We start from the raw sequence: 25,871 nt of genomic DNA, 5'->3' as shown, positions 1-25,871 counted from the left end.
TATGTGGTAGCAGGAGGTCAGCACACAGCAGTGGCTGGCCAGCCCGGCATGACAGTGGGAGCCCACTGAATAGAGGTGGCTGGGCTGCTCACCATGGCAGTGAGAACGGACAGGTCAGTGGGGGCCAGTGGGGGGGGACGACTACTGGGGAGGCTGGTGTTCAGGCCAAGGTTGGAGGGTGCCAGTGGCAGGAGGGCCAGAAATGACCTCTGCTGGTCTAGAAAAATCCCTCATCCAGGACCAGTAAAGTCCCAAGAGTACTGGACCAGAGAGCTTCAACCTGTATTAAGAATAAAAGTGAAATCTTCTGTGTCATTTGTATGTTTTTATACCGAATGCTCTTTCAATGCTTTGCTGGTGCATGGCAGTGGTGGTGTCAAACCCTGGGATTAAATGAAGTCCGGGCATGCTACAGGTTCAAAGAGTTTCCTTTGTTCAGGTGATTAACCTGTTTCAGTGCCTCACAATAAAATCAAGTATGCTAAAAAAATCCTTTTGAAATACCCTTACAACACTTATGACACAATCACATTGAACATAAATGTAACAATTTGAAAGTGCTGTGGTAAACAGGACCAATAAAAACAATCAAGTGTAACATTTCAGTGTTATGAGACCAAAGTATCAGAAAAGTGATTTCAGTTTTCTGTTCTGTCTAGAATATAATATGCCATTTAGATGCAGGTAAATTTCATTTATTTGCTGGGATTTGAATCTACTTCAGTTATAACATGCTACATTGCATTAACTCTAATTAGATTCAGACGCAGTGCCTGTAAATTCTTACTAAACTGCCTGCACACTATTAGTTAAGAGCTCAACTGGCTAACTTTAATCAATTAAAATTGATAGGTAAATGCAATGTATTACATTTTTATTATATTTTTGCATAATAGAAGGGGAAAAATCAGATTTCCCCACACACTGCTATTTTATTTAATAAAAATACACCCCACACTATAAAAATGAGATTAAAGACATGTTATGTTTCCTTTTCTTATGCTGCATTGTAGTCACAGAAAATAGTCTTGCAGCACCTTAGAAACTAACAAAAAATGTAGATGGTATCCTGAGCTTTTGTGGGCACAACCCACTTCTTCAGATGAATGGAGTTAAAGGATGGATACCATCTGCATTCCGTGTTAGTCTCTAAGGTGCTACAAGACTATTCATTGGTTTTTTTTAAGTTTTTCCAGTTACAGACTAACCCGACTACCCCTCTGAAACTTAGTCACAAAGTAAGTTTCCTGCAGTTTGTGCCTCTGACTTAAGGCCAGAATCACTCCAAGTATCTCACTTGATTTATACAGAAACCTTATTAACTAAAATGCACGGATATAATTATAATGGATTAATCCTCACTGTATAGTGAGCTTTCCCATTTAGCATTCTGAACAAGTTACACAATGGTTCCTAAGGTTTAGTTCACAAATTACTGCAAAGAACGAATTTTAATTTTCTACATGTCTCCCAGTTTTCTGCTTCTTAAATAGAATTTGAAAGTCTCATTCTAATGATATTGCAAATGGAGACTACCTTGACTCTCAACTTCCTACATAGGCATCATGTAAGGCTGAGGGTATGCCTACACTGCATTTCTCTTTCGAGAGAGGAATGCAAATGCAGACAAAGAAAATTGCAAATGAAGTATAGATTTGAATTTCCCGTGCTTCATTTGCATAATTGTGTCCAGCCGCTTTTTCGAAACACCTTATTTTGAAAGAATAAAACGCAGTCTAGATGGGGTTATTTTGAAAAAAACCTTCTTTCGAAATAACCCTTACAAAATGAAGTTTAAGGGTTATTTCAAAACAAGGGTTTTTTCTTGAAATAACGGCATCTAAACAGTGTTTTTAGCTCAAAATAGGGTATTTCGAAAAAGTGGTCAGACGCACTTATGCAAATGAAGCGCAGGAAATTCAAATCCGCGCTTTATTTGCAATTTCGTTTGTCTGCATTTGCATTCCTCTCTCGAAAGAGGAATGCAGTGTAGACATATCCTTAGAGACTATACTTTGGGCATGTTGCACTAATCTGAAGTTGCAGATTTTAAACCCCCTCGCTGTGTCTAGACTGCATCCCTTTTCCGTAAAAAGGATGCAAATTAGACACATCGCAATTGCAAATGAAGCGGGGATTTAAGTCCCCCCCGCTTCATTTGCATAAAAATGGCTGCCGCTTTTTTCTGGCTCGGAGCTTTGCCGGAAAAAAGCGCCAGTCTAGACACGGATCTTTCGGAAAATAAAGCCATTTCTGAAAGATCCACGTCTAGACTGGCGCTTTTTTCTGGCAAAGCTCCGAGCCGGAAAAAAGCGGCAGCCATTTTTATTCAAATGAAGCGAGGGGGAATTAAATCCCCGCTTCATTTGCAATTGCCATGTGTCTAATTTGCAACCCTTTTACGGAAAAGGGATGTAGTCTAGACACAGCCCCTCAGAATATCATAGAATCATAGAACACTAGAATTGGAAGGGACCTCGAAAGGTCATTGAGTCCAGTTCCCTGCCCTCAGGGCAGGACCCAGTACCATCTAAACCATTCCTGATAGATGTCTATCTAACCTGCTCTTAAATATCTCCAGAGATAGAGAGTCCACAACCTCCCTAGGCAACTTATTCCAGTGTTTAAAGACCCTGACAGTTAGGAACTTTTTCCTAATGTCCAACCTAAATCTCTCTTGCTGCAGTTTAAGGCCATCACTTTTTATCCTGTCCTCAGAGGCTAAGGAGAACAATTTTTCTCCCTTTTCCTTGTGACACCCTTTTAGATACCTGAAACCTGCTATCATGTCCCCTCTCAGTCTTCTCCTTTCCAAACTAAACAAGCCCAGTTCTTTCCGTCTTCTCTCACGGGTCATGTTCTCTAGACCGTTAATCATTCTTGTTGCTCTTCTCTGGACCTTGTCCAATTTCTTCACATCTTTCTTGAAATGTGGCACCCAAAACTGGACACAATACTCCAATTGAGGCCTAATCAGCGCAGAATACAGCGGAAGAATTACTTCTCATGTCTTGCTCACAACACACCTGTTAATGCATCCCAGAATCTTGTTTGCTTTTTTTGCAACAGTGTCACACTGTTGCCTCATATTTAGCTTGTGGTCCACTATGATCCCTAGATCCCATTCTGCAGTACTCCTTTCTAGACAGTCGTTTCCCATTCTGAATGTATGAAACTGACTGTTCCTTCCTAAGTGGGGTACTTCACATTTGTCCTTAATAAACTTCACCCTATTTACCTCAGACCTTATACGTTGGTGTGCTGTTCAATTGGAGAAAAAAAGTCAGTGTACTACCATCTTTAAATGCTAATACTGAAATGTGAAAAGGAAAGTGGGATACAGAGAGAGTGATTCCAAAAAGATAGCACAGATATAGTTGGATTTATTTTCTATCCGTCTAAATTTCGGTTGTGCACATTTTGGAAGGGCAGAATTGAAAAACCAAAGCATAAGAGAACAATAGCAAAATGCATCCTCTCAGGTCCAACTAGTTAAGACAAACAGCGTTTGTACTAGCAAAGCCTATTCAGGGGTTGAAGTAGCTGGAATTCTAGTGAAGGACCAAACGAAGGAAAAATAAATTCGGTACAACCCTTAATTTACTATTTTGATTTCCCTTTTTATCTATTACTGGTGGGATATGTATTCAGACTAACAGACTTGTAACAGAAGCTAAAGTTAGTACCAAGACATCAGTCGTCATTATGCAGCTACATGAAGAATAAAAACCTATTTTTTTGTCAGTTCCACAAAGGAAATAGGCAACTTTCCATTATATGTATTTAATAATTGGGGAAGGAAGCTACTTACTCAAGTCAAGAACATCATCTTTTTTTATTAGATCCTCTTCCCTTGTCAGTGGCAACTGAGTTTCTGGCTCATCTCGCAAATGAAGTGATAGTGAACGGAGCATAAAGAAAACTCTGATTGCCTAAAGAAATTAAAAACACACTGTTGAATTATTCTGCATTAGACTAAAGATACTAATCTCTCTGCACAATGAAATAAGCACTTAAAGAGTTGTATAAAATACATCTATGTTTAAGACCACTGATTACATTGCAGTGTGGTATGTCAACTGTTTCAACTTAAAAAGTACATTCGCGTACCATTTGTCAACAAAACTAAACCAAGGCAGAAGCGCACACTGTGGATTTTCCATCCTTTGAAATCAGCAGAGAACGTATAGTGAAGGTATACTTCTACAATTGAAGATCATAAGGCTAGTTGTTAAATGTTGTTAAGATAGTTGTTAAATGTGTGGATCAATTTGAATGATTCTTTTTGTTTGAGAGAGTAGACTTTTTATTTTATTATAATTATTTTTGAGACGGGACTAGTAGCATGGCTAGTAGCACTATAAATTCTCGCTTGGGAATCCCAAATTCTCTAGAGTACTTTTAACCCAGGAATATTGTTGTGGTGATACCCTCAGCAACAACTGGGGAGGGATGAAAGGAGGGAAAGTCAGTAAGCACCACACTCAAGCGTCATGTTAGACAATAGCTTGACACCTTCCAAGTGAACTGAAGCAGAAGGTAGTTTCAGGTGCACTACAGCTTATTTAATAGATGGAGTGTCATTGTTCGATGTAAAAATATATGCTCAAAGTGACTGGGATCAGTCTTTCAGAGCAAGGGTTGTAAAGCTAACTAGCTTGAATATCACTGACCCCAGAGACAGAAAAGCAGAGAATCAGTATCTACATGCGTGCAAGAATAACTTAGTGTTAATAATATTCTGAAAGCTCACATACTTAATGTGTTTATTATAAAGACAAAGTGGGATCAACACAGCTACAACACCACTACATACAACAATTTATTTATTAAAAAGCAGTTACAATGGACTTAACAATAAAACAAAATGAGAAGTTACTCACTTTCGTGCAGTAACAATGGTTCCTCGAGATGGGTCCCTGTGGGTGCTCCACTCATGGTGTCGGGCTTGCCCCGGCACTGCAGCTCGGAGCTTTGCATAGCTGGTTTTCAGCCGGATGCTCGCGCCGTTCGTGCCCTTTGATCTTCACGTGCACCCGGCTTCCCTGTCAGTTCCTCTCATAGTTCTGTATCTGTAAGGATACAAAGAACAAAACAACTCTGGAATGGGGAGGAAGGGTGGGACATGGAGCACCCATGGGGACCCATCTCGAGGAACCATCATTACTGCACGAAGGTGAGTAACTTCTCGTTCCTCTTCGAGTGGTCCCCGTGGGTGCTCCACTCACGGTGACTTTGTAGCAGTGCTCTCGTTGCGTTCCTGGACTTCAGGTCTGTCAATGACCGAAAGCACTGCTGAGGACACTGAAGAGTCAGGAGTCCATCTATGCACTATTGCGTAGTGATACATAAAGGTCAAGCTCGAGGACCATGTGGCTGCTCTGCAGATTTCTGGAAGAGAAACTCCTCTGGCAAAAGCAGTGGATGTTGCCACTGCCCTAGTGGAATGCGCTCTAGGTACAGTCTGGAGGGGCTTATTGCGCATTGCGTGGCACATGGTGATACACAAAACTATGATGTTGGACAGTCGCTGGGAAGACAATGCAGTGCCCTTAGAGCAATCCGCTATGGACACTATTAGACGGTCGTCATACGCCAGGTCCGTGTTCTGTCTATATAGAATGCCAACACTCGACGTACATTGAGGGTATGAAATAGTGAGTCTCGATTCGAAGCATGCGGTTTTGGATAAAAGACAGGCAAAATGACTGGCTCGTTGATATGAAATTGCATAGCAACCTTAGGGATAAAGGCTGGATGGGTACGTAACGTGACTGAGTCCTTGGTAAAAACTGTGAAAGGTGGTGTTGCCATTAATGCTGCCAGTTCGCTCACCCTGCAGGCAGATGTAATAGCCAACAAGAATACTACCTTTGTGTTGAGCATTGATAAGGACATGGTGGCTAGCGGCTGTAAGAGTTAATGCATCAAGTACCAAATCCAAGCTCCAAGTAGGGGGAATGGGTCTTCATGGGGGTCTAAGATTAGCTATTCCCTTAAGCAGCCTTTTGGTCATGGGGTGAGTAAAAACTGAATGACCTTTGTTGGTGGTATGGAAGACAGTGATTCCTTAGAGATGAACTTTTAGCGTAGAAATTGAAAGGCCTGCCTGGTGTAAGGAAAAGATGTAATCAAGAATTTTATGCATTGGTGCAGAGTGCAGCTGGATGTCAGCTCTCTCACACCAAGCAATGAATCTCTTTCATTTTGCCAAATAAGAGTTTCTTGTGGTTTGTCTCCTGCTGTTCAACTGTACTGACTTTACAGCTTCTGAACAAAGTTGCTCCTCTACCCTGAACCAGCTATGGGTTTGTAGGTTGCAAAGAGATCTATTTGCGGTATTCCCCAAGCTCGGAAGATGTCATCCAAGACATCGGGGCGAATTTCCCACTCGTGATCCTGAGGGAAAATTCTGCTTAGAGCATCCGCCATGACATTGCTCGTGCCTGATAAGTAAGATGCTATCAGAGTGGTACGGGTTTTTATGCACCAAGTCCCATAGATGGACTGCTTGTGTGCACAGTCCTCGTGATTGTGCTCCTCCTTGTTGACTGATATAATATATAGCTGCTATGTTGTCCGTAAGTACTTGGACGGTTGTACCAGCTATACGCGAACGGAAAATGTTTGCAGCCAAGAAATATAGCTTTCAGCTCTAGGAGGTTGATATGGGAAAGTGTGTCCGCTATGGACCATCTGCCCTGCACGAACGCACCATCAGTGTGCGCCCCCCAGCCCAAGAGGGAGGCGTCTGTAGTCAGCTGGATCGATGGCTGCTAACATTTGAATGAAACCCCTGCTAGCAGATTTTTCGGGTGCAACCACCAACCCAGGGATCTGCGAACTAGAGGAGTTGGGGTTATCACTTTATACATGGAGTGCCTTGTTGGAATGTACACCGAAGGAAACCAATTTTGGAGAAAACAAAAATGAAGTCTTGCGTGTTGAACCACAAAGGTGGTGGCAGCCATATGCCCCATAAGGCGGAGACAGGTAAGTACAGTGACCATAGGTGCATGGATGACTACAGTGGCCAGTTCCCGTAGAAGTTGGAAGCGCTCGAGATAAGTATGCACGGGCCGTGGTGTAATCGAGATGTGCGCCTATGAAACGTATAGGATATGGAGACGACTTTTGCTCGTTGATTATGAACCCAAGCAATAGAAATGTCTGTCTGACTAATGCCACCATGCGTTGGACTTCTTGTCTGGACCTCCCTTTTATGAGGCAGTCATCTAAATATGGAAATATGATCACGTCTCTGCGCCAAAAGTGAGCTGCTACTATTGCCAAGGTTTTTGAAAACACTCTGGGAGCAAATGCAAGTCCAAATGGTTGCACTCGATATTGGAAATGATCATCGCCGATAGTGAAACGGAGAAAACGCCTGTGAGCTGGATGTATGGCTATATGAAAATAGGCGTCTTGCAGGTCGAGGGCTGCAAACCAATTGTCCTTCTCTAGTGACGGTAGTATCTTGGCAAGGGTCACCATCTTGAACCTTTGACGGCGTAGGTATTTGTTTAACTTCCTGAGGTCAAGGATCGGCCTCCATCCTCCAGTCTTCTTCTCTGTTAGAAAATACCGTGAATAGAAGCCCCGTCCTCTGAACTGAGGAGTTACGGGCTCTATGGCCCCTATGGAGAGCAAACGCTGAGCTTCTTCTTTCAAACGGCTCTCGTGAAAGGGGTCCCTGAAAAGGGACAGGGTTGGTGGATTTGTGGGTGGGTGGTATGGTAGTGAAGGGGATGGTGAGCCCAAATACCACCAGTTGCAATACCCAGCGGTCTGATGTAATTGCCGTCCATTGGTTTTGAAAGGGTCGAAGTCGATGGTGAAAGAGATGAGTGCGTTGTTGTTGTTCTGTTATCTGGTGGGGACGTGTCCGGTGAGGAAACTGCCCCATGAGAAGATGAGGGTGAACCGTCAGGAATTGGGTTTTCAGACTGATGGTCATCCTCTTCAGACAACTGACCCTCTTCCAGGTCTGACTGCTGCATTGTACCAGGCTGGCTGCGTGATGGGGACACCAGGTGACGGTCACAGTGCTGGTGTGGCGGAGAGTGCCTCGCTGATGGCGGGTTGTAGCATGGGGACTGTTGATGCCCATTATGAGGGGAATGTGGGCGTGATGAGTACGGAGAAGAGCGGTGGTACTCGTAATACCGATTTGATGGATGAGGAGACGAACACCTGGACGATCTATTGCTGTTATGCCGTCTCTTGTGCCTAATGGGCGGAGAGTAGTAATACGACTGTCCATATGATGGAGAGTAGGATGGGTGTCTATAATAGCCCCTGCAATGAGGGCGCCCATATGGAGAATCTTGTCTATAATAGGTAGGATGCCTGGGGCTGAGGTACCGGTAGCCATGGTGTGAAGGTGAGCCATACACCGTAGGAGAAAGAGAGGGACCCAGTGAAAATCTCGGGGAAGGAGAGAGGTGAGTACCCTGTCCCTGTGCTATGAATGGTGCCGCTGCTTGGGGCTGCATCTCTGGCTCCTGCTCCTGTGCCAGTACGTCCGTCAGCTGTTGCTGCGTTGTATATACCGGTGCCGGGGCTGGTTGTAATTGAGAAGCCCCATGTGGCACCTGCGACATTGGTTGGCGAGATGCCGGTGCCAGAGGGGTTCCCCCCGGTGCTGGCAGCATATCCGCGATCGTGCACTGCTCTGCAGCCACTTGCTGGGGGAAGAAAGCGGTGCCAGCGCATTCAAAGTGTGCATGCTGCTTGTCCGCACCACATCTGCCTTCTGCGCCGGCAACGCTGTCAGCTCAGCTCATGACCTACGAGGAGAGGCTGAGGGACTTGGGTCTGTTTAGTCTGCAGAAGCGAAGAGTAAGGGGGGACTTGATAGCAGCCTTCAACTTCCTGAAGGGAGGTTCCAAAGAGGATGGAGAGAGGCTGTTCTCAGTAGTGACAGATGGCAGAACAAGGAGCAATGGTCTCAAGTTGTGGTGGGAGAGGTCCAGGTTGGATATTAGGAAAAACTATTTTACTAGGAGGGTAGTGAAGCATTGGAATGGGTTACCTAGGGAAGTAGTGGAGTCTCCATCCCTACAGGTGTTTAAGTCTCGGCTTGATAAAGCCCTGGCTGGGTTGATTTAGATGGGATTGGTCCTGCCTAGAGCGGAGGGCTGGACTTGACGACCTTCTGAGGTCTCTTCCAGTTCTATGATTCTATGATAAGGGGATGGTTGGATGAAATAACATGATCTTGGTAACTAATTGACCATTCATTATAGGGAACTTTCTGGGTGTCTGGCTGGTGAGTCTTACCCACATGCTCAGGGTTTAGCTGATCGCCATATTTGGGGTCAGGAAGGAATTTTCCTCCAGGGTAGATTGGCAGAGGCCCTGGAGGTTTTTCGCCTTCCTCTGTAGCATTGGGCACAGATCACAGCTGAAGGACTCTCTGCATGTTGGGGCCTTCAAAGTATTTGAAGGCTTCAATATCTGAGACATAGATGAGAGGATTATTCTAAGAGGGGTGGGCGAGATTCTGTGGCCTGCGCTGTGCAGGGGGTCAGACTAGATGATCATAATGGTCCCTTCTGACCTTAAAGTCTATGAGTCTATGAGTTGCTGGTGCCATGAGAGTTTCTTGCGGCGCCGCCACTGCCCACCCAGCTTTGTCCCGGGCTTTTGAAGAGGAGCGGTGTGGTGCCGGCGCCTTTTTCAGATAGGTTACACTTGCCAGCACCAAGGCTGCTTCTGGCCCAGAATATGGACTCCTGGGCACCGGAGCCTTCCATCCCTTTGCCCCCAAACCAGATGGTGAGGCTCGCGGGACAGAGCCAGAGGATCCATGTTTGCCCACCACCATTATTTCAGGTGGAAGGGATCTAGCTGGGAAGGTTTTTTTCTTTTTCTCCCGCAAATCAAGGGAAGAGATTCTTCTCTTAGGGATTCTCCCCCGTTGCTCAGGAGTTCCCGCATTGGGGTCCAGTGCCTTAATAAGGAAGAACATTTTTAGCCGCACTTCCCTGTCACAACGAGGCTCCCCCAGGCAACGTACTCAAAGTGAATGCCCATCAGAAATTGGCATTGGCTCACTGCAGTGGGCACACTTTTTAAAACCTGGAGATCCAGGCATGACTGTTAATCAGTTTCTTCCCACAGAACAAGTTTGTTTTTTGTTTTTTTTTACTCCGCAGCTGATCCCCGGCTCATAATAGCAGGGAGCTGAAGCGTTAACAGGAACCCTTGTTTGTTTGTTTTGTAGATAAGATAAAACTGGCAACAAATGAAGCTAAGTATACAATTAACTAACTACAGGTTCCCTGAAGGAAGGAGAACTGCTGTGAGGAGAGAGACAAGAAGCTCCATGGCGCACCCGGCTGAAAACAGCTATGCAAAGCCTCCAAGCTGCGGCGTCGGGACGAGCCCAACACCATGAGTGGAGCACCCACAGGGACCACTCGAAGAGGAAAAATAAGGTACTATGTTCCAGAAAGTTCATTGCATTTTAAACAAGGAGATCAAAAGTCTTAATGTTTTTAAAAAGGTTACTGTTATGTGTTTTAATGTTCAATAATTTTATAAGCACTCCAATTAATGATTTATTAGAAAAGGCCTCCAACCATTTTTCCCCACTCCAAAAATTCAAAGTTTAAAATACAATACAAGTGCTCAAATTGGTAGTGAGAGAGTTTTTGTTAAACAGCCATACACAGTGGGATGTATTTCCAGGAATATACATATGAAAAGCCAACTAAGAGCTCATATTTCTTTATCTTTTCTGCAGCTACCATTTAATATAAAACATTAATAGACCAGAGCTGTAGTGAAAATTAAAGCCATCTGTGAACAGCTAGTGTGGCTTATTCAAGTTCTGAGCACCCTCCCTCATTCTGGCTTTATGGAATCTTACACAGTATGTTCAAGGATGCTTTAAATAAGTGATATTTCAACTCCTCTGTGAAGGTCAAGTAAGCTATATTGAGTGGATCACTCTTAGCCACATGATTGAGGACTCCATCAAACAATAACAAATTAGGAAAACATGACTTGCCATTATAAAAGCTGGCTTGAATCTTTCCCCCGGAATAAAATAAAATAAAATAAAATAAAATAAAATAAAATAAAAAATTAATATTTATCAGTGTCTGATAATTCTATTCTTTACTGAACTTTCTACCAAGTTGCCTGGTACTGACGTTAGGCTCAGCAGCCTATAAATGCCACGATCTCCTATAGAGCCCTTTTTAAAAAATCAGCATTGTATTGCTACCTTCCAGTCATATGGTACTGAGCTGAATCCTTTGCTCCTGTCATTCACCAGAAAGCACACTAATGAAAGTGAGTTTTGACAGCAAGAAAACAGCCTTAAACTTTTATAAAGATATTTCCTTTGGAATATCAAAGTTTTCTTTAACATTTTTGAAAAGAGTCTGGAAATGAATCCATTTTAAAGCATTTGGAAGAGAATAAAGTGGTCAGAAATACTCAAAATGGATTCACCAATGACAAGTCATTTTTGTTGCCCTTTTCTGAACCTTTTCCAATCCTACTGCCTTCTACGATGAGATAAATGGCTCTGTGGATATGGAGAAGGTGGGGATACACCTTGACAATGGAACTCCTCCAAGTAAAGCAGAGAAAATCCCTTTTCCTAAATACAAATTAAAGTTACTATATACAAGAAAAACTTTAGAAAAACTAATTCTGCACTGAATGGGATATGAACTAGGTGACTTAACTAGGTCTCCCCCCCCTCCACCCCGCATTTTTAATTTTGATTCTATGATGTAATTTCTGGTATTCTGGCCAATACAATTGGTGCTCCATGCTGAAATGGTGTTTTTCCTATGGAATGTGAAGACACCTGTCTATTTAGGAAAGTCTTAAGAGTCATTTCACCAAAGGATTTAAGAAAAGTAGGCTCACTCACTCTTCGTGTTCTTTCCACATCTCCACATGGCAGTCTTTTCACGAAATCAATACCAGTTAGTGGTGTCCCCGTTGGAGGCAGCAGAATGGAGGCATCCATCATCAAATACTCTACATTCATGGGTTTAACCTATGAAAATGATGCCACATTCAACAACTTTACAGCAATAAAAGTTTGCAAATTCACTTACATAGCAATTCACATTTTTAACAAAGTGCTGTAGCAGCTTACATGATATTTTCAGGACTCCTGATAATTTAAAGAAGTTGTACAAAATACTCTCAGTCTTTGTCAATATGTGCTCTTCAGGCTATGTCTATACTACACTGATGTATCAGAAAAAGGTACGCTAATTGCGCGCTGCAATTTACATACCTTTTTCCAACAGTTTTTTTCTGAAGAGACTTTTCCGAAATTTGGCCCAAGTACACTGGGCCAAATTTTGGAAAAACCCTTCTCTTTCGGAAGCGCCCTTCTTCCTCGAAGGTGGAGGAAGACAGGGCTTCCGAAAGAGCATGTCTGCTTTTCCACAAAAGGAAGTGGAAGAGCAGATGCATCCTCTGGTATCCCGGAAAACCCCTGCAGTGTAGACATACCTCAAGGTAAAGCGTGACTCTCCCCCCTCCCCCGAGTGCACCAAGAAAGAGAAAGGAGCATTACAATGCATATAAAATAAGTGTTAATATGTATTTATAACATTTTAAATCTGACATTTTCCCACAGAGTATATGTTTTTAATGGATGATGTCACAAAGGGCAGGGGAAGCCCCAAGAGCACCAGCAGAGTGCAGTGCATTGCACTGCGGTCCCAACAAGAGTCCTTAGGTCCAGATGCCTCTCAGATACCCCCAGAGTGAAGGGAAGCTATGAGTGTGGGCAGGAAGAAATTTTTGCGTGGAGACACATGTTCACAATCCACCGGTCACAAGTAGACCCCAAATTCATCAACCCAGAAGCGCAAGTAACTGTTCAACTCTTGAGGGAAGACTCTTGACTTGCCAACAGACACATTGCCTGTTATGTACTTTGGACTTTTGCAGTCTATGAAGATTATCCCATTCCTAGGCTGGTGGGAGAGGACAGTCAACCATGCTAAGAAGGTGGGAATGGTCACCCGCAGCAAGGCTAAACAGGCCTCCATGTCTAATCCTATTCTTGAGACTTTTTTAGGGGCTCAGTCTATATCTACAGACACCCCAGCGCTGTGCTGATGGGATCATTTTGAATCAGGAACAGAGACCTCGGGATTTTAAAAGGACACTTTGTTTTCCTCTTTTGCTATTGGAAGTTTTGGATTTTTTTTTCCTTTTGATGCTTGGGGCAGGGAGGGGGGCAGAGGGAACCACACAGAAAGTTAAACCTGCAAAGCCAGAGTCCAAACCAAACAGTTTTTTCCCTAGCCTTTGGGACAACTGGATAGCTAAGCTACAGTAGGGCAGGGGAGCAGCCTAGCGCATGCATTTGTGGTCAGGCAGAGTAGCTCTGGAACAATTAATTTCTCTTAAGTGACACACTGAGGTGAAAACTGCCCTAAATCAGGGTGAGACATCCACCTCCGGGGAAGTCTTGTACAAGTGAAGTCTACTCTTTTATGATGATGTGCCTCCAGATGCTGCAAAATAAAAGGGGGCTGAAATAAATAAGGCTCAAAGCACTGTAATCAGTCACAAACAAAGGCTCTGAATGCAGGTCTTCATGGCTTGTTATCAGGAAAAAAATAATGTAGCTCAACATTATACACCTTTGGAAGAAACTCCTAAGACATATAAAATGTTGCACAGCTCAGGTAAAAGCTATTTTGATGAAGTTTGGTGGATATGCATGATTAATAAAGCAGAAAAGACAACACTGAAGTTTAATTTAATGATAATGTTGTTGTGAATGTGTAACTACAAGAAATGAACTGTCTTGAGATAAGGTGAACCAGCTATCTTAAGGATAAAAATCACATATAGGAACACAAGCTTATCAGGTTTCTTAGTGATGAAGGTGAACTGAGTTAAAAAATGAAGCTAAAATTTCAAACTACAGTTCTAGCTGAAAAAGTAAAACAAAACAAAAAAAAACAGGTTTGAATTTTGGTTGAAACACAAGATTTTGCTTGTTGGAACTGCAAATACAGCAGTGAGTGAACTGGTTTCTTTTGCTTCAACAGAATTATTCATTATGACCAAATCACATGCAGAAACCCTATTAATGACAATGGACTTGCACAGTTGTCAATGAGCACCTCATTTTGCCTCCAGAGTCACTTTTGCCTCCAGAGTCACTTTTACATTGATTGTGATTGAAAGAGAGATTGCCTCCTAGGGCCTGATTTTCTCATCTGCTAGGGGAAATAAGAAACAACTCTAGTGACGTTAATAGATTTACATCAGTCTCGTATTGACATACAATGGGAGAAGAATCCAATCTTTGGATCTAAAATTGCAGAACTGGTAGAGAACAACTTTGATTTTGTAACACAGAGGCTCAGTGCCCAGGTAGAGAGGCAATACACATGAAACGCTAGTTTTTCAGGCACTTTTCAGACTAGGACAGGATCAGCATTCAATGATATCTAATGAATACTTAAAGACTAATGGAAACATTTCTGAACAATTATTTCCAGCCTCCCTACTTTGAACAGACTTGCAAGATTCCTCCCAATTTTAATAGATTTTTATAATATACAAACTGTATGTTGTACACTTTGTTAAAGAGTATTAAAGAGTTTACATTTTTTGCAAAATCAGGGACTATTCTCTGGCCAGCATTATCATTATACAACAATGTCAAAACTGCTGCTAGATCATTGCTCATATAAACCAGTTTTAATTAAAACAGTCTAAACTGAGTTGACAATATGCAAGTCTGAAGAGGTTCTCACACATGTTGTTAGGCTGCTGGAGATGTCATCTTAAAAATACAGTGTAAAACCCAGACCCTGCTGCTTGTTGTCAGTAAGGTCTCCAACCTTTTTATGCTACAGATCATTTTTTAAGTTTAAAGGCAACCCAGGATCTACCTTGCCCTCCCTCCTCCTGTCCCTGAGGCCACATCCCTTCTCCAAAGCCCTGCCTACTCCACTCTCCACCCTCATTAACTTTCATCTAGATAGGATCAAATGCTGGGATGCTGGAGGAAGTGTAGGTTGCAGGCTCTGAAAGGGAATTTGGATGCAGGAAGAAGCTCCAAATGGTGCAGAGTTTTGGGGTGCAGGAGGAAGGAGTGAAAACTCAGGGAAGAAGTTTGCTCCAGCCTGGCGTCCCTTCCTGCACCCAAACTCCCTCTCAAAACCCAAGGCCTCCACTACCTCCTCCACCCCAATGCTATGGAAGGGAGCTTGAGTGCAGGAGGTAGGTCCAGGCTGGGGCAGAGTGTTGTGTGCTGTACAGAGTGAAGGCTCTGGGAGGGAGTTTGGGGGCTAGCTCAGAGCTGGGGATATGGCTGCAGAATGCAGCTGGGGAGCATTTATTACAGGTGGCTCCTGGCTCAGCAACACAGTGGGGCTAAGGCAAGCTGCCTCTGCCTGGCCCCACGCTGTTCCTGGAAACACTGGTTAGCTGAGTTCAGGCACCCTCTCTTTGTGGCCGGCCCCTGGAGGCAGAAGAGGAAAGGGGGTCTCCATGTGCTACACTGCTGCCCGGAGCCTGCAAGTGCAGCCCTCATTTGTCAGTTCCCAGCCAATGGACGCTCCATTTACAGCACTGGCATCAGAAGCAGCAAAGAGCTGCCCCCATCTTCCCCCACAAGGGCTGCAGAAACTACTTCCACCCCGATGGCTGCTTTCAGGAGCAGCATGAGGCAAGCAGAGACAGCCTTCTTCAGGATCGCACTCTACTGGCATAGGTGCCTGATCTACCTGTAGATCACGAGCAACAAGTTGATGACCACTGTCACAGCATAAGCAGTGTTACCTAAACCAGAATCTAGCATGGAAATCAGGATTATTTTATTCCACACACCTAAGAGAAGAAAAAAGGATAATAAGATGAGTGAATTAGAGTGCCTTGTATTAAAGGATGATGTTGATATAATAGGAATCACAGAAACTTGGTGGAATGAGTACAATCAATGAGACACAGTCATACTAGGGTACAAAATATATCGGAAGGACAGAACAGGTCGTGCTGGTGGGGAAGTGGCACTATATGTGAAAGAAAATGTAGAATCAAATGAAGAAAAAAAGCTTAAATGAACCAAAATATTCCACAGAATCTCCATGAATAGTAATTTCAAGCTCTGATAAGAATATAGCAGTAAGGATATATTATCGACCACCTGATCAGGATAGTGATAGTGACTATGAAATAGAAAGATTAGAGAGGCTACACAAATTTAAAAAACTCAATAATAGTGGGGGATTTCTGCTATCCCCACACTGACTGGGTACACATCACCTCAGGATGGGATGTAGAGATAAAGTTTTTTGACACCTTAAATGACTGCTTCTTGGAGCAGCTGATTATGAAACACACAAGAGGAAATTCTTGATTTAGTCCTAAGTGGAACACAGGATCTGGGCCAAGAGGTAAATGTAATTGATTGCTTGAAAACAGTGACCATAATGTAATAAAATGTAATAGCCTTGTAGTGGGAAATTTCAGTGTGGCATTTAATTTCAGAAAGGTTAACGACACAAAAATGAGAAGGTTAGTTAAACAGAAATTAAAAGGTACAGTGCCAGAAGTAAAATCCCTGCAAGCTGCATGGAAACTTTTCAAAGACACCATAATAGAGATCCACCTTACATCCCAAATTTTTGTTGAGAACCAAAAAAGTGCCACAGTGGCTTAAAAAACAAGTAAAAGAAGACATGAGAGATAAAAAAGGCATCATTTAAAAAAAATGGAAGTTATTTCCCAGTGATGAAAATAGAAAGGAGCATAAACTCTGTCAAATTAAGTGTAAAAAAAAATGAGAGCCAAAAAGGAGTCTGAAGAATAGCTAGTCAAAAAAAATCAAAAAGTAATAGAAAAATTACTATTAAGTATATCAGAAATGTTTATATGACTGTTTATATTCCTAAACAATCAGTGGGGCCACTGAACGGTCAAGATGCTAAAGAAGCACTCAAAGACAATAAGGTCTTCATGGCTAAGGATGTTAGGGAGTTTCCCAAACCCGAGCCATTCTCTTTAAGTGACAAATCCAAGGAACTGTCCCAGACTACGTCAGAGGAGATTTTGCAGCTAATTGATAATCTTAGCACTAACAAGTCACTGAGACCAGATGGCATTCTCCCAATAGTTCTGAAACAACTCAAATGTGAAATTGTGTAACTATTAACTGTGGTTTATAGACTGTCCTTTAAATCATCTTCTGTACTTAATGACTGGAAGTTAGCTAATGTGACACAAATATTTTAAAAGGGCTCTAGAGGTGATCCTGACAATTACAGACCGGTAAGTCTAACGTCAGTACGGGCAAATTAGTTGAAACCATAATAAAGAATAGACTTGTCAGATGCATAGATGAACATAATTTGTTGGGGAAAAGTCAACAAAATGTCATTTTAATGTTGATAAATGTAAAGTAATGCACATTAGAAAAAATAATCCCAACTATAAATACAATATGATGGGGACTAATTTTGCTATAACCACTCAGAGATCTTGGAGTCATTGTGCATATTTTTCTGAAAACATCCACTCAATGTGCAGTGGCAGTCGAAAAAGCAAACAGAATGTTAGGAATCACTAAAAAAGGGATAGAGAATAAGATGGAGAATAGCTTATTGCCTTTATATAAATCCATGATACACACACACCTTGAATACTGTGTACAGATGTGGTCACCTCATCTCAAAAGAGATATAGTGGCACTGAAAAAGGTTTGGAAAAGGGCAACAAACATGATTACGGGTTTGGAATGGGTCCCATATGAAGATATACAAAAGACTGGGAGACTAAGGGGGGATATGATAGAGGACTATAAAATCATGACAGGTATAGAGAAAGTGAATAAGGAAAAGTTAATGACTTGATCCCATAACATAAAAACTAGGGGTCACCAAATGAAATTAACAGGTAGCAAATTTAAAACAAACAAAAGGAAGTTTTCCTTCATGCAGGGCACAGTCAACTTGTAGAACTCCTTGCCAGAGTATGTGATGAGGACGAGGACTTTAATAGAGTTAAGAAAGAATTAGATAATTCATGTAGTTTAGGTCCATCAATGCCTATTAGCCAGAATGGGTAGGAATGATGTCCGTAGCCTCTGTTTGTCAGGAACTGGAAATGGATGACAGGGAAGGGATCATAGAATCATAGGACTGGAAGGGACCTCGAGAGCCCCCCGCCCTCAAGGCAGGACCAAGCTCCGTCTACACCATCCCTGACAGATGTCTATCTAACCTGTTCTTAAATATCTCCAGAGAGGGAGATTCCACCACCTCCCTTGGCAATTTATTCCAATATTTGACCACCCTGACAGTTAGGAATTTTTTCCTAATGTCCAATCTAAACCTCCCCTGCTGCACTTTAAGCCCATTACTCCTTGTCCTGTCCTCAGAAACCAAGAGGAACACATTTTCTCCTTCCTCCTTGTGACACCCTTTTAGATATTTGAAAACCGCTATCATGTCCCCCCTTAATCTTCTTTTTTCCAAACTCAACAAGCCCAGCTCATGAAGCCTGGCTTCATAGGTCATGTTCTCTAAACCTTTAATCATTCTTGTCGCTCTTCTCTGTACCCTTTCCAATTTCTCCACATCTTTCTTGAAATGTGGCGCCCAGAACTGGACACAGTACTCCAGCTGAGGCCTAACTAGTGCAGAGTAGAGAGGCAGAATGACTTCACGAGTTTTGCTTACAACACACCTGTTGATACAACCTAGAATCATATTTGCTTTTTTTCCAACAGCATCACACTGTTGACTCATATTCAACTTGTGGTCCACTATGACCCCTAGATCCCTTTCCGCCATGCTCCTTCCTAGACAGTCGCTTCCCATCTTGTATGTATGGAACGGATTGTTCCTTCCTAAGTGGAGCACTTTGCATTTCTCTTTATTAAACCTCATCCTGTTTACCTCTGACCATTTCTCTCACTTGCTAAGGTCATTTTGAATTATGTCCCTATCCTCCAAAGAAGTTACAACCCCACCCAGTTTGGTATCATCTGCAAACTTAATAAGCGTACTCTCTATCCCAATATCTACATCATTGATGAAGATATTGAACAGTACGGGTCCCAAAACAGACCCTTGAGGAACTCCACTTGTTATCCCTTTCCAGCAGGATTTAGAACCGTTAACAACAACTCTCTGACTACGGTTATCCAGCCAATTATGCACCCACCTTATCGTGGCCCTATCTAAGTTATATTTGCCTAGTTTATCAATAAGAATATCATGCGAGACCGTATCAAACGCCTTACTAAAGTCTAGGTATATGACATCTACCGCTTCTCCCTTATCCACAAGGCTCGTTATCCTATCAAAGAAAGCTATCAGATTAGTTTGGCATGACTTGTTCTTCACAAACCCATTCTGGCTATTCCCTATCACTTTATTACCTCCCAAGTGTTTGCATATGATTTCCTTAATTACCTGCTCCATTATCTTCCCTGGGACAGATGTTAAACTGACCGGTCTGTAGTTTCCTGGGTTGTTCTTATTCCCCTTTTTATAGATGGGCACAATATTTGCTCTTTTCCAGCCTTCTGGAATCTCCCCTGTCTGCCATGATTTTTCAAAGATCATAGCTAAAGGCTCAGATACCTCCTCTATCAGATCCTTGAGTATCCTGGGATGCATTTCATCAGGACCTGGTGACTTGCTGACATCTAACTTTCCTAAGTGATTTTTAACTTGTTCTTTGTGTATCCTGTCTTCTAAACTTACCCTCTCTCTGCTTGTATTCACTACATTAGGCACACCTCCAGACTTCTCGGTGAAGACCGAAACAAAGAAGTCATTGAGCATCTCCGCCATTTCCAAGTTCCCTGTTACTGCTTCTCCCTCCTACTAAGCAGTGGGCCTACCCTGTCCTTGGTCTTCCTCTTGCTTTTAATGTATTTATAAAAGGTCTTCTTGTTTCCCTTTATGCCTGTAGCTAGTTTGATCTCATTTTGTGCCTTTGCCTTTCTAATCTTGCCCCTGCATTCCCGTGTTGCTTGCCTATATTCATCCTTTGTTAGTTGTCCTAGTTTCCATTTTTTATATGACTCCTTTTTTATTTTGAGATCATGCAAGATCTCCTTGTTAAGCCAAGCTGGTCTTTTACCATATTTTCTATCTTTCCTACACAGCGGAATTGTTTGCTTTTGGGCCCTTAACAACGTCCCTTTGAAATACTTCCAACTCTCCTCAGTTGTTTTTCCCTTCAGTCTTGCTTCCCATGGGACCTTACCTACAAGTTCTCTGAGCTTATCAAAATCTGCCTTCCTGAAATCCATTACCTCAATTGTGCTGGTCTCCCTTCTACCTTTCCTTGAGATCATGAACTCTATTATTTCGTGATCACTGTCCCCTATACTGTCTTCCACTTTCAAGTTCTCAACTAGTTCCTCCCTATTTGTTAAAACCAAATCCAGAACAGCTTCTCCTCTGGTAGCTTTTTCAACCTTCTGAAACAGAAAGTTGTCTCCAATGCAGTCCAGAAACTTATTGGATAGCCTGTGCCTCGCTGTGTTAGTTTCCCAACATATGTCTGGATAGTTGAAGTCCCCCATCACCACCAAATCTTGGGCTTTGGATAGTTTTGTTAATTGTTTAAAAAAAGCCTCATCCATCTCTTCCACCTGATGATTGCTAATTTTGTTCACTTGATCTCTTGATGATTGCTAATTTTGTTCACTCCCGCTGAGGCATCAGTTATTGGCCACTGTTAGAAGACAGGACACTGGGCTAAATGGACCTTTGGTCTGACCCAGTATGGCAGGTCTTATGTTCTTACTTCCATTGATTAGTGTTTCAGCATGATGTTAAACAGGTACTGCATTTCTGAGGGCATTATGCTTTTTATACAATTTTAGAGTATGTGGAATTTTTACTGTTGTAAAGCAGGTTTTTTCTGTCCATGGCCTTCGCGTATAGCCTATCCTGCCACACAAGGCCCCTCACACAAAACCCAGATACTCAGAGGAGCATGGGCAGCACAATGCAGTTTTTGTGAATGGAATTTAACCTTATAGGCATCCTGGAACTCAAAGGCACCAAGAAAATAGGGAGGTAAGCATAACTAGATAACGCCTAGCTGAATTTACAGATAAGCCTCATTTGACCGTAGCTTGACCAGTCTTAGGGGCAAGGGAAAAAGTAAAAACATAGGGTAATAAAACACAATTGTCTTACACTAACTATGCCCCATCTGGTCCTGTCCACGAGGAGATCACGCATACATCACGAAAATTCCTATAGGGCAGTATTGTTATACTACCTCATCACTAGCCTATCAGGCCCTGCCAAATGCAGACCCTAGCATGGCACAGACACCGAAGTTTTGTATAAAAGACCCTCAATCCCTTTGTTCGACGGAGGTTCCGTGTATTGAGGGCACGTGTCTTTTTTTTTTTTGCCCGGCTAAAGGATTGATCACCCTGAGGCTGCCTCCCCACCCTTCGAATCAAATATAGGGGTGCACGAGTCCTGAGCATGCTCCAAGTTCTAGTGTGTCTTTGTGTTGTTATCGTTTCTGGATTTGTAAGTATTGCTTAAATGTATTAGTTATTGGTTTAATTAATAGTTAGATTGTGTTAATTTCACTGTGTAATTCTGTAAAGTGCATCTAAGTTCTGTTAACCACGCTGTGTAAATTGTATAATTTTGTGTTGTATAGTAGTGTTGTATTTAGGTTAAGTATAAGTGTTAGAAATAGAAGCCCCGGAGTTGTTAAGTTGTAAAAGTAGATTTATAACTAACTCCACCAGCTGTCCTAAAATAACCATAGAGGGGCTGACTTTGGACAAAGTTTTTATTATCATTATATTGTCTTTGTTTTGTATTTTTGTTAAGCAAATTAGAGACAGTGATTTGGTATAGTTAAATTGTAATCAAAGTAGTTTGTAATTAGTTAAGTACAGCTAAGTTTAGGGTTTTCTATCCTGTAAAAGCATTGAGCAATTGCTAGTTTAAACACGTACTTGTTAATTGCTGGTTTTGACCACTTAATAAAAATCATTTGTTTCACCATCATCCAGTAGTTTTCACTGGGTAGTCAACTTTAACCCTTGAGGCTCCCATCACATCACCGAACCAAGGTGCAACATTTACTTAAAAGGTCTATGTAAATGTAGGCATGCTCCTCTGAGCAAAAACACATGTGGCTATATTATGCCAGTCCTTTGTGTTTTGTGAAGTTTTACATAAGCGTTTCTGTTTTCTAATCACTTACTGTCATACTCCTGTATTCATCTTCAAACATATCCAGAAAAATCTCTTCTCCCTTAAAAAGATACAAAACATTATTTCTGTATGCAAAAACATGCACTTTGTGGATTCTGGGTCATGGCTGAGAAGTAATGTGTGTAATGAAAAACAGATTTTTCATAAGTCAACAGTAATCTAAAGTAAAAAAATCCTTTATCATTGTGGAGCATTCAACATTCATTTATGAACTTACCTAAATATCTGTTCATTAACTGTTTTGGGATATAGTAATTCCTCACTTAACATGTGCCTGCTTAACACGTTTTCAAGATAGCACGATTTTTTGGGGGGGAACATTTTTCAAACAACACGACCCCGTCCCCACAATAACACAATTTCCCCTAGGGTCAGCCAGTGGCCGGCAGCTGCACAAGGCTTCCCCTGCCTCCCTGAAAAGCAACAGAGTTCGCCGCTCACAGCGCCATTCCCCAGTGACCCCCTCTGGACAGATGCCTTGCCTCCGGCCAGAGGGGGTCATGGGGAAACTGTGCGGCAAGCGGCAAACCTCCGCTGCTTTGTAAGCAGGCAGAGGAACCCCCGGGCAGCTGCCCGTGACCGGCCAGCTGGGGAAACTCAGCCGCCGGCTGCAAAAGCCCCCTCACCTGCCCTCCCTTTCCCTTCCCCAGAGCCAAACACCTCTCCTCCCTGGCTCCCTGCTATAACCCAGTCCCCTTTCACCCCCAACCTTATGTCCTGGTCCCAGCTCCTAACAAGTGCAGGCTGGAGCCTCCAGGCACATGTGACTCTCAGCAGCCCAACCAAGAGGGGCTGACGGGAACACTTCTGGGTTCCAGCTGATGTCCTATTGGGAGTTGTACTCTATGCATGAGCAGATGACTACCTTGTACATGTGATCACAGTGTTCCTCCCCTTACTCAAGTCACTCACGTGTTTGTGTTAAACTACGACATTAGATATTGTATCTTGCTGTGTGTTATTGTATCCCTTATCATGAGTGAAAAGTGTAAGGAAAGTGATACATCTGCTTTTGCAAGCAAGAAGCATAGAAAATCATTTACATTAGAAGAGAAACTTGAAGTGATTAAGCAAATTGAAAAAGGTGAACGCACTTGTGATATCTCCCATGCTTTGAATATGCATGAGTCTAGTGTACACACAATCCGTGCCTAAGCTGAGAAAATTAAAGAAAGTTGCAAAAATGCAACCCCAAGTGTGAAGAAGGCTGTTTGTATGTGATCTAACCTAATGGAAAATATGGAGAGGCGATTATCTATCTGGATTGAAGACCAAACACAACGAAAGATGCCAGTGAGATTGGCTGTTATTCAGGAAAAAGCCAAAGCTTTATATGATGCTGTTAAAATAGAACTGAATGAATCTGATGCCAAGCCATTTAATGCAAGTCATGGTTGGTTCGAATGCTTTAAAAAGCATTTGAACTTACATAATATAAAAATAACTGGAGAGGCTGCTGCTACTGACACGGAGGCTCCTGAATCATTCCCAGCGATATTTGAAGCTATTATAAAGGAAAGTGGCTGTTCGTCTAAACAGATGTTTAACCTGGACGAAACAGGGCTCTTCTGGAAGCGCATGACAGCACGCACATATATCTCTCATGATGAGGCTTATGCACCCTGGTTTTAAAGCTGCAAAGGATTGTATCACTGTGATGCTATGCACCAATGCCAACAGGGATTGCAAGCTCAAACCGGTAGTAGTTTACCATTCTGCCAATCCTAGAGCTTTAGCTGGGTATTCAAAGGATCATCTACCAGTTGTTTGGAGATCTAATCTGAAAGCAAGCATCTTCACAGACTACTTCAGCAATCGCCTAACTGCTGAGTTGAAAGACTGTTTGCAAGAAAATCTTGCTTTCAAAATTTTACTTCTTCTAGATAATGCACTAGAGCATCCTCCCTCCCTTACTGATCTGTCAGAAAACATTTGTGTGTTATTTTTACCCCCCAATACAACCTAATTAATTCAACCTCTTGATCAAGGAGCGATAGCTGCTTTCAAGGCATATTACTTGCGCCATATGTTTGCTAGGCTTATAAGGGAGACTAAGCCTACAATCAAGGAATTCTGGAGAAAATTTAACATTAAAGATGCTATAGATATTATAGCAGAAGCTTGGGCAGAAGTTTCATCGAGTTGCCTTAACACAGTATGGCGCCATATATGGCCTGCATGCGTTCACGAGTTCAGGGAGTTTGACACTGAAATAGCTGAAGCTAAAAAGCAGATTGTAGCCCTAGCCCATGAAGCAGGATTAGAGGAGGTGGATGCTACTTATGTGCAAGAGTTGCTCGACTCTCATGGGGAGGAGTTGTCTATTGACGAGTTGAAGCTTCTGGATGAGCAGCGGCTGGAAAATGAGCCTGAACGTGCTGAGCCAGTTGTTCGAACATTATCAATGAAAGTTATGGCTGCAGCATTTAAGCTTATAAGTGATGCAATAAACATTTTTTATGAGAATGATGCTGATCATGAACGGAGCTCAAAAGTAGCGAAAAGCTTAGAAAGCACTATATCTTGCTACCAGGAACTTTACAGTGAAAAACAAAAAGCAGCAAAGCAGCTCTCTATCAAAAGTTTTTTTCATGTTCAACCTAAAAAAAGATAATTTGATGACCAAGATAGCCCTGTTCCATTTACATCATCTACTGTTCATGTTGAAGACTGAGCACCAATAGAAAATTGACTTTGACATTGTTGGAGGCAAAGGAGGAGCAAGGGGGGAGTTAAAATGGATGTTGTTCTCTCTCTCACCTGTTAATGATGTTATTTTGTTCCCTAAACTATTAAAAGTGTTATCTGTTAACCCAATCCCTTCCCTGAGCGAGTGCAAAAGAATGTCTGAGGTGGACACCATAGGCGGGAAAACTCTGAGGTAAACTGCAGGAATAAACAACAGAGCACATGGCACCAGCAGACTCAGAAGGCCCAGAGACTCAGAAGCTACATGTGACTGATCCTTAAAGGAGAGAGGGACAGAGACACGGTTGGTTGACCATCAAGTGGAGCCTCCCAGAACACCCTCTGCTTGGATCACCTGGCCAGTGAACCAGCTCAGGAGTCAACATGGGAAGATCAGATACCATGAACTGCCTTCTACTTGCCTTATCATCCTGCCTGGGACTGTAAAGTGTGGTCGAGTCTATGGGTACGTCTAGACTACATGCCTTTGTCGCCAGAGGCATGTAGATTAAGCTACCAGACATAGGAAAATGAAGCGGCGATTTAAATAATCGCCGCTTCATTTAAATTTACATGGCTGCCGCGCTGAGCCGACAAACAGCTGATCAGCTGTTTGTCGGCTCAGCGCGATAGTCTGGACGCGCGGGTGTCGACATCAAAGGTATTTGCCGACCACCCAGGCATGCCTCCTGGGATGAGGTTTACCTGGGTGGTCGACAAATACCTTTGATGTCGACACCCGCGCGTCCAGACTATCGCGCTGAGCCGACAAACAGCTAATCAGCTGTTTGTCGGCTCAGCGCGGCAGCCATGTAAATTTAAATGAAGCGGCGATTATTTAAATCGCCGCTTCATTTTCCTATGTCTGGTAGCCTAATCTACATGCCTCTGGCGACAGAGGCATGTAGTCTAGACATACCCTATGAGTGAGATTCCCCTCCCTTCCCAGTTTTAACT

At 42.6% G+C, this 25,871-nt stretch overlaps 1 protein-coding gene across 11 annotated transcripts in view; it reads right to left on the bottom strand.

The window, feature by feature from the left end:
• Positions 1–25,871, bottom strand: part of CLEC16A (C-type lectin domain containing 16A) — a 339,195-nt gene that overhangs the window by 200,120 nt on the left and 113,204 nt on the right. For all 11 annotated transcript variants that reach the window (XR_012896118.1, XM_075899304.1, XM_075899302.1 and 8 more), the window contains 3 exons: positions 22,216–22,266; positions 11,897–12,025; positions 3,812–3,932 (listed from right to left, as the gene is read on the bottom strand). Coding sequence is in view for 10 of the 11 variants with exons in the window: in XM_075899304.1 (XP_075755419.1) it covers positions 3,812–3,932; positions 11,897–12,025; positions 22,216–22,266 (301 nt within the window). In the remaining variant the exon portion in view is untranslated. The remainder of the gene's footprint in view (positions 1–3,811; positions 3,933–11,896; positions 12,026–22,215; positions 22,267–25,871) is intronic.

Source organism: Pelodiscus sinensis, chromosome 16, assembly GCF_049634645.1.
Source record: "Pelodiscus sinensis isolate JC-2024 chromosome 16, ASM4963464v1, whole genome shotgun sequence".
In the NCBI taxonomy this organism is placed as follows: domain Eukaryota; kingdom Metazoa; phylum Chordata; order Testudines; family Trionychidae; genus Pelodiscus; species Pelodiscus sinensis.
This window is presented reverse-complemented; position numbering and strand designations above follow the sequence as displayed.